General features: G+C 41.1%; 1 protein-coding gene across 50 annotated transcripts in view; it reads right to left on the reverse strand.

The window, feature by feature from the left end:
• The window catches only part of NRCAM (neuronal cell adhesion molecule), a 274,938-nt gene that overhangs the window by 67,109 nt on the left and 191,764 nt on the right, over nucleotides 1-16,065 (reverse strand). For 28 of the 50 annotated variants that reach the window (XM_072760017.1, XM_072759997.1, XM_072760002.1 and 25 more), the window contains 4 exons: nucleotides 10,155-10,355; nucleotides 4,977-5,082; nucleotides 2,657-2,853; nucleotides 1,144-1,266 (listed from right to left, as the gene is read on the reverse strand). In XM_072760017.1, the coding sequence (XP_072616118.1) occupies nucleotides 1,144-1,266; nucleotides 2,657-2,853; nucleotides 4,977-5,082; nucleotides 10,155-10,260 (532 nt within the window). In that variant the 5' untranslated portion in view covers nucleotides 10,261-10,355. Of the gene's footprint in view, nucleotides 1-1,143; nucleotides 1,267-2,656; nucleotides 2,854-4,976; nucleotides 5,083-7,947; nucleotides 7,966-8,404; nucleotides 10,356-16,065 lie in introns of all 50 variants that reach the window. The other 22 variants (XM_072760008.1, XM_072759990.1, XM_072760003.1 and 19 more) reach the window with 3 other exon arrangements.

The raw sequence follows: 16,065 nt of genomic DNA on the forward strand, positions 1-16,065 counted from the left end.
TAATAAAAAATTATGTAAAAAAATAAAAAGGAGATGAATAATCAGACATGCCCCATAGAGTTGTCATAAAAAATATTGATGCAATAACCCATGTAAAGTTCTCAGCAAAGGAACTGACACTTAATAAACACCCAATAAATATTAGCTGTTGTTGGAGATTAAAAAAAAAAAACCTAAATGAAAAAATATAACACATCCCAAATAGCTTGATTCCCTGCCCCACCCCCACTCATGGGCTTCTGCTGTTCGAGGAGATGGTGATTCCTTGTTGCCAGCTGCTCAGTGTTCAACTCTATCTTCATCTTTGGTCGTTTCCTCTCGTGCCCCCAGCCTGATCCTAATATATCCTGGAGGCTCTACATCCAAAATATATCCAGAAGCGGACCATTTGTTCTTCACTTGATGGCCCTGACCCGAGTCCCTGTCTCCGTTAGCTCCTGCCTGGATTTCAGCTGTGGCCTCCTGGCAGGCATCCCTACCCTGCTGTTGTCCCCTCTGGAAGCCACACAGGAAATGAAGGGATGCTACTGCTATGCCTTTAGGTTCAGGTGCAGTCACTCTTTTGGTGTCTCCCTACTTAATTCAGAGCAAAAGCCAAAGCACTTTGTACTGAGCCCTGGACTTCTCTGACCGTATCTGTCTCCCTCCCTCTGGGCTACCTTGGTCTGGCCACAGTGCCCTCTGGGGCTTTTACAGGCACCAGGATGCTCCTGCCTGGGGCCTGCCTGTTTCCGTCCACCTGGACATTTAGGGGCCTGTCTTGCTCTCTCATTCCTTTAAGTCTCTGCTCAAAACTGCTTATTTTTCTTCATGGCATATATTGCCAACTGACACCTACATTATAAGTGCATTTATTTCTGCTTCCATCTCCACCTCTAACTATTCCCACTGCATAGAATATGAGCTTGGTGGAAATAGGAAATCTGGCTTATTTTGAGCGGTGCCTGGTACACAGTAGGTGCTCAAGAAAATCATGTTGCTTATTTCCTGATATGTCATTTATTTCAACGAGCTTTTATTTTCTTTGAGCATCTCTGAAACATTTTATAAGCATTTTAGGAATCACAAGAGTTAACAGTTCATTGTGACAGCAAATCATCCTAAGAATCTTGAAGAAAGAAAGTTTGTATTTTTAAAACTTACAATTATCCATCCAGAATATTATAGGTGGTGGTAATCCGAGTGGGGGTCTACAGGGAAGGATCAGAGACTGGCCATTTCGAAGTGTTATTGGCTCAAGTTTCTCTTTGGTCCACAATGGTGACCCTATGATATAAAATAAGAACTTCTAAGTTACTTCTGCATTGAAAAGTAGAAAGAGCACTAAAAGGACCAAATAAACTTTTGGGGTAACAGTAACTCAGAATTCATGTACATTAAGATAACGAGAAAATAATCTTTTTTCTCGTGGGAGAAAATAATTCTTAAATCCAAAGTAAAAAAATTGTAATTTTCATTCACTGCCATCAATAGTATATAAATGCTGACTTGGCAATGCCAGGTCTAAAAATCTGTATTATTAGATAAATCATTAAAAAGATACATAATTTCGGGGCACCTAATGATTATTAGATAAATCATTAAAAAGATAGATAATTTTCGGGTTGGCTCAGTGGTTGAGCCTCTGCCTTTGACTCCAGGTTGTGATCCCAGGGTCCTGGGATCGAGTCCCACATCAGGCTCCTCACAGGGAGCCTGCTTCTCCCTCTGCCTATGTGTCTGCCTCTCTCTCTGTGTCTCTCATAAATAAATTAAAAAATATTTTTTAAAAAAGAAGATACATAATTTCACTACAAGTGTGTTTTTCACGGAAGAATGGAAAACACTGAGTGTCAAAAGATTTGTTTAAACAAATAACTGTGCACCTCTACGCTATTAGCTATTAAGTAAGTATACTCATGTATAAGATTGATATGAGAATATACATGATATGTAGATAATTCAGAAAAGGTTATAAATAGTACTTCAGAATGAGCTTTACTGGAACACATCCATGCATTACCTGCCTAGGAAACACGGAAAGAACGGCGGTTACTTGCTTGAGTGGAAAGGTTCATGAGTAAATTTTTCGGTTGCGTTTTTGTTGTTTGTAATTTTTTTCCCTAATAATGAACACAGGTAATAACAAGTTTCAAAACGACCAGAACTCCAAATGGTTACTGTTCTTTAAATACGTGTTCTTTAAACACAAGTTTGTTGAGAGGTCATGAGTAGCAACTGCTGCCAAAAGGAGCCACAATAATATCAAGGTAATGAGGCCACTCTGCTTCCAGTAAAACTCTGAAACAAAAACGTTAATTATCCGTGGTCCATTTCCTACACCGAATTTATTTCTGACAGTCATTTGGAAGTTTGCTTCATACATAAGATATGTGAGAAATTAATAATTTGATCAATTCGGGGGAAGAAACACTTTTCTTACTACTGGTGTTTTATTCTCGGTTTGCATAAAAGACACTGGGTTGGCAAAGCATTGGACGGAGGAACTCAGGGGGCAGTGGAAAGGATAATTTTCAGGCAAAACAAAGCGAGAGTAGTTGAATCAACGGCATTGCTTTCTTGTAAGAGTATCTGGATGGTATCTGGAGGTAACAGATGCTGAGTCTCAGAGCCAGCCTTGAAATAGGGTCCCGTTTGGTGGACAAGTCCCACTTACTGGATGGACGGACAACAATGTTATTAGAAACTGCTGCTCCGCGTTCGTTCCTGGCTGTGCACTGATAGACCCCTTCGTAAGTCTCGGCTTTCCCTTCACTCATGATGTTGATTGTGAGGGTTCCTGAGCCAGGCTTCATGGTGACGAGAGGGTCCTTATCTATGTCAAAATGAGTCCCATTTCGGGTCCAGGAGAAGCTGCCCAACACATCAAGGATTAAGCTTGTTAACATTCCAGAAAAATAGGATTACTTCCTCTTTCACAAATTCCTAGCCGATTTGTAGGTTTCTAGAAATAATGATTACATTTTCATATTCGGCCAAAGAGCAATAGGCTCCCTACCTAAAAGGTTTCATTGGGTCCTGACTTAGAAAAAAGTGCTGGCCATACATTGTAAGGTACATATCTTCATTGGAACTAGCCGAAATCTGTCCCGAGGAAATCATGCACATAAATTGCCTGTCATTTTTCAAAGAAAATACAGAAAGTAGGTCTCCAAGGCACTCTCTCTTAGAGCTTTATTAGCATTTTTATTGTAAACTCCATTGTTCACGGAGTTGATAACCTGTCTATAAAATTTTGCTCTGGGCTGAAATGTGACAAGAAAGGCCTTCGCGGGTACTAGTACATGTGTGCGGTTAAAAGTGATCAGGCCAGTTTCAAGGTACCAAAATGCAAAGGGAGGAGGGATTCAGTGGTGTCTTAAAAGTTGGTTATTTAAAGCGGTAATTCTACATAAAATACATTTTGAGAATTTTCAGTTCTAGAGATTGATTTTGTAAATTCCTCGGGAAGTATATGAAATTGTCAACTGAAATGAAATTCTTCTTTTTCAGTTTCATTTATGTAAAAGATTGCCTTAGATAGAAGGCATGGTGCTCAGGTAATTAAATGCTTTATAACTAGTCATAAATCCACAGAGGCCACGCTCATACAAAGGCATGAATCTCTAAACCTCACTATGTTTTCCCCAGGCCACTGGGATTTCCTTTCCCACTGCTTACCCTACTGCAGTGGTTATCCCAACATCTCAGGGTGGGAGGTGGCAGGAGGTGGGTGCTACTGGCAGAGAGGAGGTGAAGAACAAGGATGCTGCTAAATACCTGACAATGCACATGACAGCCCCCTGTTCTCACAACAAAAAAACTATCTGGCCCAAAAATAGTAGTGCAGAGTGGAACAATCCCGCCTTACAGAGAGCAGCAGGGAGCCTTAAGTCAGTGTGAAACTGAAGAAGACTCCACGAAATGACATCACCTTTGGACTTGGGTGCTAGAAGTTTCTAATAATATGGCAAGAACATACTGTTTTGAAGCAAACCCCTGTGAATGTTTTTGATATACTTAAGTGTTTAGCACCAGTGAATTTTTTTTCTCAGGTGCCCATCTGCGATAGCTAGTAAGGCTGGCAACAGACTCAGAAATGAAAGATTTAGAAACTGTCACCTCTTTGATATTTAAAAACCCACATTACATTTTAATAATAATAATCCAACTCTCCAAAGCTCCCGTGATTACTGCGAGACTGTCAGAGCATCGGCTGATTAGCCTCGGGATGCTGGCTACGTTGAAGAGCATGACCAGGCATCAGTTTCTCGTCTATAAAATCTATTGGTTGGGCCAGATAAACTATCATGTCTCTCTCACCTCTAAAATGCTGTGCAGTGCTCATGCCAAGATCCAACTGGAGAATCCTGAGGACTGAGCCCTGCCACGTCTGAAAACCCCACATAGGACTGTTTTAGAGACCTCTACAGAGCAAGGGCGGATCTTTGAAGCCATCCAATTCAACTTATTTATTTTACAGAGGAAGCAACTGAGGGCCAGAGAAGAAAACAGGTTTGCCCATAAGGACAGCAGAGCCTTTAGAAGGCTTTCCTCTGCATCTCCCTACAATTTGTGAGCCCTGTGCAGAAGGCTGTGAGGACAGAAATGCAATGGTCTGTTGTTCAAGAAGAAGAAATCTGAGGACGCCTGAGTTGGAAAAGTAGAAAGCTGGGGCACCTGGGTGGCTCAGTGGTTGAGCGTCTGTCTTGCACTAAAGTCATGATCCCTGCATCCTGGGATCCAGTTCCGATCGGGCTCCCTGCATGGAGCCTGTTTCTCCCTCTGCCTATGTCTGCCTCTCTCCGTTATGTCTCATGAATAAATAAATATAATCTTTTAAAAAAAGAAAGAACAAATCTGACTTTAATTCATCAGAAAGACAAAACGGATGAACCTACATGTGGTACTTCAGAGATACGAAGAACCTGAAATTACCTTCAACATTAACACCAAAGTTTGTTTTCAGATGTGTAACAGAGCAGAAAGCCACCCACCTTGGAGGAGGTTTCCCTTTGGCCTCACACTGGATTACGATGTTCTCTCGAGGGTCGATAATGTAATCTTTTGGAGACTGTTGAGTAATGGTTGGAGGTTGTACCACTTAATCGTAGAAAGAAGAACAATGTAAAGAAATCATTTAAGATCATAAACAAAAATCACTCTTTCTATATCAAAATCACTTACCCTGGACTAAATATGTTCCGAATATTTTTAGCAATTCCTATACTGGCAGCACATACTTCGCTAGATTTTTAACTAAAAGTCTCCTAAAACTTTGAAGTCAAGGCACAGCTTCCTTTTGGTAACTTTATAGGGATTCACAGAGCCCATTTACCCCCCCTAAAAGTTTGGGAAAATAATCACCAAAACAAGCTTAATGTTAAGACTATTTCTTTTCTGATGTAACAATGAGAAATTCTTGTGATTTTTTTTTTGGTTCAAATGATGTTTTTCAATAAAATTTATGAAGTTATGAGGTAAATGAGAGTTTCTTAGGAAAGAGTAACTGGCCTATAGTTCATTAGTATACTAATGTGAATTAATATTTGTCGGGAACAAATCAATTTAAGAAGTTAACGTTAAAATGATGGGTAAATTAGGGGCTTGGCATGTCTTATGAGAGCCAGGAGGTAGGTGGCTACTAGCAGCAAAGACAGAAAAGTCTCGTTTAGGAGATCAGTGGAACTGCGAAGTGCTTGGTTATGAGAGACATTTCCATTTTGCTCTTCAAAGTGTTATCTGCTCATTTATTTTCAAATTGGATGGGGAAATTGTTCTGACCCAGAACAACTGAATCTGAAGGAAGCTGGTATCTGGATGTCCAGGGCTCAAGCCACGCTTAAGATCCCCATGTCCTTGTTGTGAAACCAGAATCACAGAATGTTAGAACAGGAATTGGAGAAAAACAATCTCTTTCGACTTCGTTTGTCTTTCAGAGCAGGAAAATGGCTTGACTAGGAAGGCACAAAGCAGAGAAGAGGACCAAACTCTCCTGGTGCAAGCCACTGCCTGTACAACCCCAGGAAGAGCCATTTACACAGACCAGTGGTTCTTAACCCAGGGTCCCCTTGGGGGACATGTGGCCATTTCTGGAGGCAATTTTGGTTGTCACCATGGGGGTGGGAGGTGGTAGTGGCATCTGTCGGGGAGAGGCCAGAGATGCTGCTAAACATCTTACAGGACAGCCCTGCACACCGTCTGCCCCCCCTCCCCCAACAGAGACTTATCTAGATCCTTTAAGCTTTTCATATCCGGGCTCTTCCCTTTCCTCTCTGCCCATGCTCTGTGCTTCCTGAAACCTCTCCCACCTGCCAACCAAGTGTTTCCAAAGCTTACTAGTTGCCCTCTGCTCTTGTCTTTCTCTACTGTGGTTAATTACTGCCAAGGCTAAATTTATCATTTCCCTGTCTGATGAGCTGCAAACGTGGTTCTATTCATCTGTCTGGTCTTCTGTCCTGTTGCTGCTGTCCACCACAACGGACACTAAAATGCTGTCTCTGACTATCCAAATGATACCGAAAGCCCAGATGAAAAGCAGAGCTCATTCCTCTCCATTTATTATGCTCCTAGTAAATTTTCCCCTCCCGTTAGCAGAAGCCACCCCCATCTCATGCTCTCACTCGGCCCGCTGCTCTTCCCAGGTTCCACTACCCTACAAGGAACCCTCACTGTTGAAGCCCTGTCAGTTCCCACTCTGGTCAGCACGCCGGTCTGGGGGTTAAGAACCACCCTGTTTCTTACCAGCTGTGACTTCAAGCAAGTTTCTTACCTTCTGTAAGCCTCACTTTCCTTAGACGGAAAATGGGATTTAAAAGTGGTATCTACCTCCTAGGGTCACTGGGAGGAGTCAATAAAAGAACCTGTGTAAGATTCTTGGTACATGTCAATACCATAATAGTTCAGCGTTAGCTCCGTGTGAATTATTGTCATAATCATTTTCATTTGGACCAGCTTCATCTTTGAGTGATGCTTTAGGCTTTTGGAGTCTAGAGTTTGGGATGATGGAAAGAAGCCCGGAATTCCACACTCTAACGGTGGATACCCAGGTGGTGGCTCAGGGGAGTGGTGGTGGGGACTGTCAGAAGTACCTCAGTCCAATTCCTTCTATTTTTCTGCAAGTAACAGAGATGCGAGTCTGGTGGTTTCAAACCCAGAACTTCCGTTCACAGGTCTGCTGCAGATGCCACTCCTCTAGCTGCCAGGAGTTTACTGTCTACGGGCACCTGTTTGAAAAGTGCTTAGGTCACCTAGCAACTAACAAATGCTCGGAGGTTATAAGTGGAAAGATGATTTTACATGATTTTTCTAGTTAATCCAATCTCAAAGGAATTATTTTTCAAATGCCCGAAAACTAAATTTTAGGTAGATACCAGGTGCTGCCCAACTGCCAGAGACAGCAGAGGTCTTTGCTTAGAGCTAGCCACTCAGAAACGATGTAAGTGGGGGCTGCTTATTTGTCTTCTGCACGCTTCAGAACAATAGTCAAAGTCGCTGAGCCATTATGCTGCTGGAACACTATGCAGTCCTGAAGAAGCAGGACAAGGCACAGATGGCCCTGCTGACCTGGTGAAGCATCCGCGTGCATTCACCTTCTGAAAGATACCAAAAGACATGCCTCTATGCCAGCAAGCATTTAATGGCATTTAGAACCGGACAGGCATTTTCTTTAAGTTTCGTGAATTTTCTCATTGAGGTTACATCAGATGTGAATAAAGCTTGGAAGTTAGTAGAGCAGAGTATCGGTAAAGGAAAGAGTGATACCTGAGTCTTCAGAATTCATGCAGGGAATATGTTAAACTCGCTCCGTGGTTGTTTAAATCAATGTTTAGCCATAAGAAATGCACATGCTTAAAAAGACGTTAGTCACAAATCATAAACGTGTGCGTTCAATTCACAGTGTTAATTCGAAAACAAAAGACATGGCCAAATTTTCACACTGCCTAGAAATTACAGAAAGACACTTACAGTCTTCAAGAAGTTTTGCTTTTTCCCCATCAATATCAGCAGGTGAGTGGGCACACAGGATTAAAGAAAACCAGATGTTAGTAATAAGAACGTTAGGACCCTGGAGATATTAAGGGGCATCTTGTCTATGTGGTTTGACCTAAAAAACCAGTACGGTGATGGTGGAAGCCGTGAAGTGGTCAAAGAAAGACACTCCCATTGATGGTTTTGTTTACTCCTGCAGCAGCCATCCCGCATAAACATAGGGAAGAACAAAAGGAATGCTGTAAGCAAAAAAAAAAAAAAGAGGATTCTTCTAGGAATAGGTGGCTAATTCCATTCCATGCATGTTGTGCTGGACAAGCAATTATGTTCAATTTGAAAAATAGCTGAAATCTACAATTAATCTGAGTTGTCACATACTGTGTCGTGTCTGATCCTATTATCCCAGACATCACTATGCACATGGTAATCATACCTAACAATGGGACGTCGCTACAATGATGGTGCTCCATCCGAGCCAAATACAACACGGGCTTTAGGTTTTTCTATTTCTATGGTTCATCTTCAAGTCCGTAATTGAACTTTTCAGCGGTGTTAGCATATTTCTGCTTCAGAATCCTTCCTCACCCAGGGGTTGCTAGTACCGGCACCAAGGAGCAGCTCAGATAGTTGGGGTGTCAGGAGCAGGGGTGGGGAAGAAATTAACATTAGCATGCAATTTAAATGATTCTGCAGTGCTGCCTGTCATTGCTGCTTGCAAAGGTTAATGCAGGAGCGCCTGGGTTGTCCGTGACTTTCTTTTCATCATGGTTATGCCTCTTCTCCATTAGCAGCGATAATTGAGTTAGCCATAGGTGACTGTTTCCCCCCCGATTGTTAGATTGAGCAGTCAGATTAAGGGAGAATATATTTAACACAAGAGAGAACAAAGGCCCATTTCTCTCAAGTGCTTTTGTCTCTCCCGTGTGTACCTGCTAGGGCAAATGCTTACCTGGGCAATCCAACTCCAATGGGCTTAAACAATCATACATTTTTTTTTTAATTGAAATTAAGGTCCATGAATGAAAGATTTTTTGAAAGGAAGTAAAATGTTGCATTTTATTGCCCTTTAGACTCTAGATGCACAGCAAAGGAAGTCAACGAAGTGTGGGGCGAACCACATCTCTTCTTAATGTCTTCCCACTGGGACTTGCAACCTTCTTTGGCAAAAAAATGACATCCTGACAATTGAAGAGCCCCCAGGAAAAGTGCTATCTTCCTTGCACCTTGGAAAGCTTGCCAAACAGATGTTCTATTCAGGAAACTAATGGATTTAAAGAAGTCAGGCAGATCAAGAATAAAGGCCAAATCTGAAGTACAGTCACTGCCCAAATTTGAAATTCTGGTTTCTGCTGCAAGAGCTGTGACCAGTTGGAACCCAGTGTTATCTTTATTTTCCACACCAGGCCACCCAAAGCAGGGAGAGCACAGCATGTGACTTTCCTGTTAGGAAACGGGGTGGGCTCACACAGTAGCTGCTGCTGGTCCATTTCAAATAGTGTTTTTGCACATGACTTGTTTTCTCCACGAAATTTAAACTGTGGTCTCTGGTCACATTTTTAAAACCAAAGATCTTTCTCTAGGCTTTAAGTAAGATCCATGTCCTAGATCCAGACTCCTTTGTACTGTGAATTTCGACCGGTTGGGATGGAAAGAAATGAATTATGGGTAGTCTCGGGGGGTGTTGAGGGGTGTGTGGTTGGCTGAGAAACCATCCCCAGTCTTCCTAGAGCACTGTGAGCACATGAGGGGGCGGGGTGGGGAAGGGTGGGGTGGAGTAGTGGGGAGGAGACAAGTGGGGGAAGTCTCCATGGCCATTTCAAAGTGATTCACAGAGTTTCCTTGCAGGACTGCTCCCATCAAGAGTCGCCCATTGGGAGGATCAGGGCAGCCCACCATTCGCTCCTTCTTCATCCCCCTACCCACCCCCCCATGGTACACAAAAGACATCTGAGGAGGAAGAAAGATAATGACCAGGAGGGGACAATGGTCTGACTGGTTCAATGGCCATTTCTGTGGTGAGACTCTTTATGAACACCAGGTGCTGTAGGTAAAAGCCAAATTAATTTTGATTAGCTTTTCAGTATCACACAGACACCTTCTGCATTCACACAGCTCACAGGGATGGGAAATGGTGGGGAGGCGTTGACTCCCGGGTGTAACAGCTTTAAAACATTAATACTTACGATCAAGAGGTACTTCCAGTGCACTAATCATCTGGCACAGGAAGAGAATCAGGGGCGCTCCGCCTGCAGATAAGCGCTTCTTTTTCGGCATTATTTTAAGCTGCATTAGCTTAACTCCTGCTGAGACCCACAAACTGAATCTCCTTTTCTTCTTTCACAAAAGATTCGCGTGCGACGTTTAAATAATTTTCATGCAGGGAACTGAAAAAGGAGAGAATGAGAATTATGGCGTGTTAGAAAGAAGGAAATGAGACGAAGTCCGCGGCCCAGAAAATCAGTTCTGTATTATACATGAACTCTGAAACGGAGCTAACTTTTAAATATTTAACTCTCAGGACGGGCATAATCATTTATTCATAAATCAGCTAAAATCAGGTCAGAAATATTTGTAGTGATGTCAAGCAAAATCTGTCCACGCTGCCATCCTTATGGTTTTCCCATTGTAAATATCTGTATTTATATCAGAGGCTATCATGGCATTCCTAAAAAAAAAAAAAGAAAAAAAAAAAAAAAAAAAAAGGAAAAACCTGGACATATAAATGGACTAGAAAGTGAGTTTAGAGGGAATGCTTAATGGCTTCTCTGTTCTAGAGATTATATTTGGGAAAGTCCAGGGCTCTGCTGCAATTTCGCTTCAAATCCCAAATACTGATTTATTTACTAGCTGAACCACCGAGGGTTAGGGCATCCCCATCTCTCACATAGTGCCCCGGGTTCCCAGTTTCAAGCTTTTTTCATCAGTCACCCTCCTAAACCGTGGGATCCACCAAATAAAGTTCAGTATCTCCTTAAACAGATAATAAAAAAACCTCAGTGATCTGGCCTCAATATATCCTACCAACCTTATCCCCTCCTGTTTGTAAAATGCTTTTTTTTTTTTTTCTTTTTTTCATGGTCTATTTCTGTTTCTCTTTCTCGTGTCACTCCTTCAAAATGTTCTGAATTTTCCCACCCTCTTGCCTTTGTCTGTTCTTTTTACCTGCAATGCTCTCTCCACCGTATTTCCTTATCAAAGTCCAATTCATTTCTTTATAGATAAGTTGAAATGGAAATATTAGTTGATCAACCAAACTAGAAGTCACTGCACCCCTCTCCTAAGAATTCCTAAAATTCCTAGTTTCACTCATGATGTATATCATACAGATACAGAAATAAACAGATCTATTTTTTGGTATGCAGGCTTCAGGCAAAGGTGGTGTCTCTCCCACTTTTGTATCCCTCTCCTGCCAACCCCCCATAGTGTGCCTGGCACAACAAAGTGTTTGTCCTACACAGAAGAGCATGAAGCGTTTAATCATGTCTTCTCATTAATGAGGACAGGTGGGAGTGACCAATGGCTCTCTCAGAAGAGAGAGGGGTGTTATTATTACAGATGAGGGCAGCTCCCAAAGCTTAATTACTGAGTGATTTGTGTGATTTTTATTATTTGGCTAATGGTGTATTTTGATAACATCCATCTTTTCTACTTAAACTGAAAGCCTCTTAAGGGTTAGAGACTACATCTTTACTGTTTCCTATTATGTCCCCAGAACCCAACACAGTGCCTGGCACATCGTGGGGTGTATATAAATATTTATAGGGAAAAAAAAGGAAGGGGGGAAGGGAAAAGAAATAGAGATTTAAGATCATTGAAGATGAGGTTTCTATTCAGATAGGCAGTCTGACAGCAGTCTACCTAAAGCTGTGTTTATTTATACTACTGGCTTTGAAAACCAAACCTTCGTCTATTTGGTCAAATTAGTTATATCATGTCTGTTTGTGGAAGAGAGCTTACATGTATAAAAGGGACATGAAACAAGGCTGATAATGTGTTTTGCTAGCAACTGAATTCTGATTTGAACCTGATGACAATTGCAGTTCGGACATTTCTTGGTAAAAACAAATACAAAAAAAAAGGGGGGGATCCCTGGGTGGTGCAGCGGTTCGGCGCCTGCCTTTGGCCCAGGGCGCGATCCTGGAGACCTGGGATCGAGTCCCACATCGGGCTCCCGGTGCATGGAGCCTGCTTCTCCCTCTGCCTGTGTCTCTGCCTCTCTCTCTCTCTCTCTCTGTAACTATCATAAATAAATAATAATAAAAAAAATTTTTTAAAAAGGGGGACTTGCTATGCTAAATGTAGACACTATATGTACATAAATATTGTTTTCTGAATGAAACACTCATATTCTGTGGTTTCGTTTACAATCCAAGAAATTTATCTCTCCATATTATAATATATAAACAATCATGCCCATTAAACTTCAAGAGGCTGATACAGAAGCTCATCCAACTATTTCTAGCCAAAACATACATCAGTCATTTTTTGTGTGCAAAACATATCTCCATCATTTAATCAGATTTATTTAGGTCTCTTGTGATTTTTCTGTTGAAATCAAAATTTGGAATTTATACACGAGCTTTAGGGAAAATACAAATAAATGGCACCAAAACAACTTAATGTTACATAGCACACATATGGAGAGAGAACTCCAGAATCAAAAGCTGAGAGAAGAAATAGCACACCTGCCTGATTTCTGTGGCAGGCTAATCGGCTGTATCCCATTTACGTGCCTAGCTCTCCGAAGAGGTACAGGAGAACTAAAGCACTTTCTAAAACATGTACCGATCAATTGCAACGCCCATAAGATCTTAAGCAGCTACATACAATTTCTAAGTTCTTAATTTATTATTTCCTTTGCCTGCCTGCCTTAATCATTCATCCTCCCAAATAGAGAAAACTGCTAGGCAGTTTCTTGTAAAAGGAAGCATCATTCAATCTGCTTTACCTTTTCAGACTCTATAGGGAATAAGGTATTGCCGTTAAATCACAGTGTCGCATAAAGAAAAAATTCAAATTTTAAGAAAAACTGAGAAAGTACTTACTTAAAGAGACATGAATAAATCCTTGCAATGAGAGGAGGTCATGAGCTAGATGTGGTCTTTCTGCAGAAGTAGTAAGCTAATGGCACCAATAACCACAAAATTGTCTCCAGCGTAGGTTCTCTTTGGGGAGGACAGAGCAACTGCCCTGCCCATCCTCTGACTCCTGCCCATGGAAAATCACCCACTCCTCCTACGTATGCCATCATAGGTGAAGAACTCAGTGCCTAAGGACAACATTAGGTCCCCAGCTCTCAGTCAAAGTGAAAATCAAATATAGCTACAGAAAATTGAGCTTTCTTTCTGTAAGAGTGATGTGCTCTGCATGTCTTACAAAGAAAAACCACCACTTCCACACTCCCAATATTGATGTCAACGCCCAGCCCTGCTAGGAACCCATCTGTCTTATGGTTTACCTTGCAAATTGTTGGTCATTCTCTCTTACCTGAGAACCATGAGTTAAAACTAAACTGTTTATGCAATTACATTAAATGAATGAAACCCCAGTTTGAAATAGCAGCATCATATTTAGTCAGGGCCAAAGAGTATGTCAGTACAACACAGGTTGAATTTTTTTTAAAAAATGCACTTTTTTTTAATTTTTAAAGATTTTTATGTATTTATTTGAGAAAGAGAGGGGGCAGACAGCATATATGAGAGGGGCAGAGGGAGAGAGAGAGAATCTCAAGCAGACTCCAGCCTAAGCAGAGAGCCTAACCCAGGGCTTAATCCCAGGATCCTGAGATTGTGACCTGAGCCGAAACCAAGGGTCAGACAACTAGTAGGTCCAAGTTCAGAATATAATTCACCTTGATACTTAAAACCACATATATTGTTAAAATCACCCCAGAGTATTGATAAACAGAAAAGCCTTTTAATAATTCCCTTCATTTAGCTAATTCAAAGCAACTCTTCACATATTACCCACAGAACTTCTGAAACAGAAAGGAGAGAAACCTCTCCCTTCCTCAGTAAATATTTCATCATCAGAAAAGAAACACAAGTCAAGGTTCCCTTATTTCTTTTTGCCCAAAATGTGTATTGATCACAGAGCAAATGTTCCCCTGCATTATTTACCATATGTTTAAAAAGAAAATCCTTAAGTTTTGACAAAGGATTCATATGAAGCCCAAGAAACTCCTGTTTCTTCTCTGTTGCTCACTTAAGAAGTCTTGTCATTTGAAAGAAAATAAAATCCTTGTTTTTTTCTCTCAAGTGAAAGATGAGATTATTTTAATGAAGAAAATATATCAGCTCTTTACCAGAGCCGGAAGGCCATGCACTACTCACCATTTCATTTTCTGCATCCCAACATGGGTGGGTCAATGTTGTTTGAACAACATAACATTATCTATTCTCTAAGCCAATAAACAAATATTCTTATGTGACTGGATGCCCTTGGGCACACTGATTATGTGTGACCATCAGTGTCTAGCCTCTCTCACTGGATGTGACACTATCTTGACTGGGAAGGGTGTTTTTCTGCAGTCAACTTGGGGATTGCTACTTTTTATATTTTTTTTAATATTTACCATTAGAATGAGCACATTAATGTCCATTCTAGCCCATGCTTGTAGTCTTCCATCACAGATGCTGAGTCTAAGACTAGGGAAGGAAGGTCAATGAGAAATGGACAATGACTGCATCATTAACACATCTACAAAGTCACACTTAAATCTACACAACTACATTACCATGAAAACACCCTAGGAAAAGCAGTCTGGGATTAGGTGAGGACAGAGATTGTAATGGTCTCTTCAAATAACAAGGTAAACTTTGAGAAGCACCAAGGAACATGTTTCTAATTTCCTCCTAGCCCAAAAGGATCCCACAATAGAGTTTTAACAAGGAATCTGGTAGCTAGAACCTAGAATAGTACGCAAGGATAGGTGGACAATTGACAGATGTTTTTACCCAAATAATAGATGATAGAACACATCTTGATAATCTTCATTCTTCAGGGCACCATAAATGGTTATCTTATTTGATATTTGTAAAAAACTCAGAATATAGGAAAGCAGGTACTGTACCCATTTAATAGATGAGAAGGGAAAAAAAAAGGCCAGTCACAGTGGCTATTATTCACTGAACACCTTCCATGTGCCCGGAATGACACTGACATGCATTCACTCACCTTATCTGGCCAATAACCCCAAAAGGCAAGCTCTATTACACTTCCCAATTGACTGATACGGAATCCGAGATGCAGAATGGCAAAGTCACCTGCTGAAGGGCATACACCAGTGTGTGAAGTGCCAGACCCAGAGTTCCAGTTCTGAAAAGTTCTGGAGCTTCCAGCCCTCTCACATTGCCTCACCCTGAGGAGCCTCTAGCATTTCCCTTCCCTCTCATAGTTTCTTACTTGGCATTTCACTAACAAACAAATAGAATTACCAAGTTTGGTCACTGATGTTGGAAAAAAAAAAAGTACCAATGGTTTCTGAATATCCACAGAATATCTTCTCAGTGTTGTTCATAGCATGACTTTGGGGTCTTTTCATGAGGCATTCCACATGAATAGTTCAGCTGGAATTGCACCACATGCAGACCCTGGCCTTTTAAAGGAGTTGCTAGTTAGGACAATGCAGACAAGACATGCTTTAAAAAGTCATTTTTAAAAGTAGATACTATATGCCCATGGCACAACATCCATAAGGTACAGAGGAACATAAATTCAAAGGAAGCAACCCTAGCAACCCCATTTCTCTTGGAGTTTTGCAAACTGTTCTAGACACATTCCATGCATCAGAAGTGTAAACATATATAAACCAAGATTTTAAGGATCTCTTGAATTTAGAAAAAATTTTATCAGCCTTTTTGTCATTGAAGTTAGATCATTGAAAATACCAATGCCTTTCAGCAAGATCTAGCTTTCTGCATCTCATGCAATTATTTGGATACTGGCTTTTCCCACACTTCCTTTGTTTAGCATGGCCAATTACAGGAAAAAAGTAGTAGACAATGACATAATTGAAAGATCTAAGACAAAGGGTAAAGCATGTTTAATGCAAAGTCCATACGGGTGAGACTACTAGTGACCCTGACCAAGGAA

This window comes from Vulpes vulpes, chromosome 5 (genome assembly GCF_048418805.1).
Source record: "Vulpes vulpes isolate BD-2025 chromosome 5, VulVul3, whole genome shotgun sequence".
NCBI classification, from domain to species: domain Eukaryota; kingdom Metazoa; phylum Chordata; class Mammalia; order Carnivora; family Canidae; genus Vulpes; species Vulpes vulpes.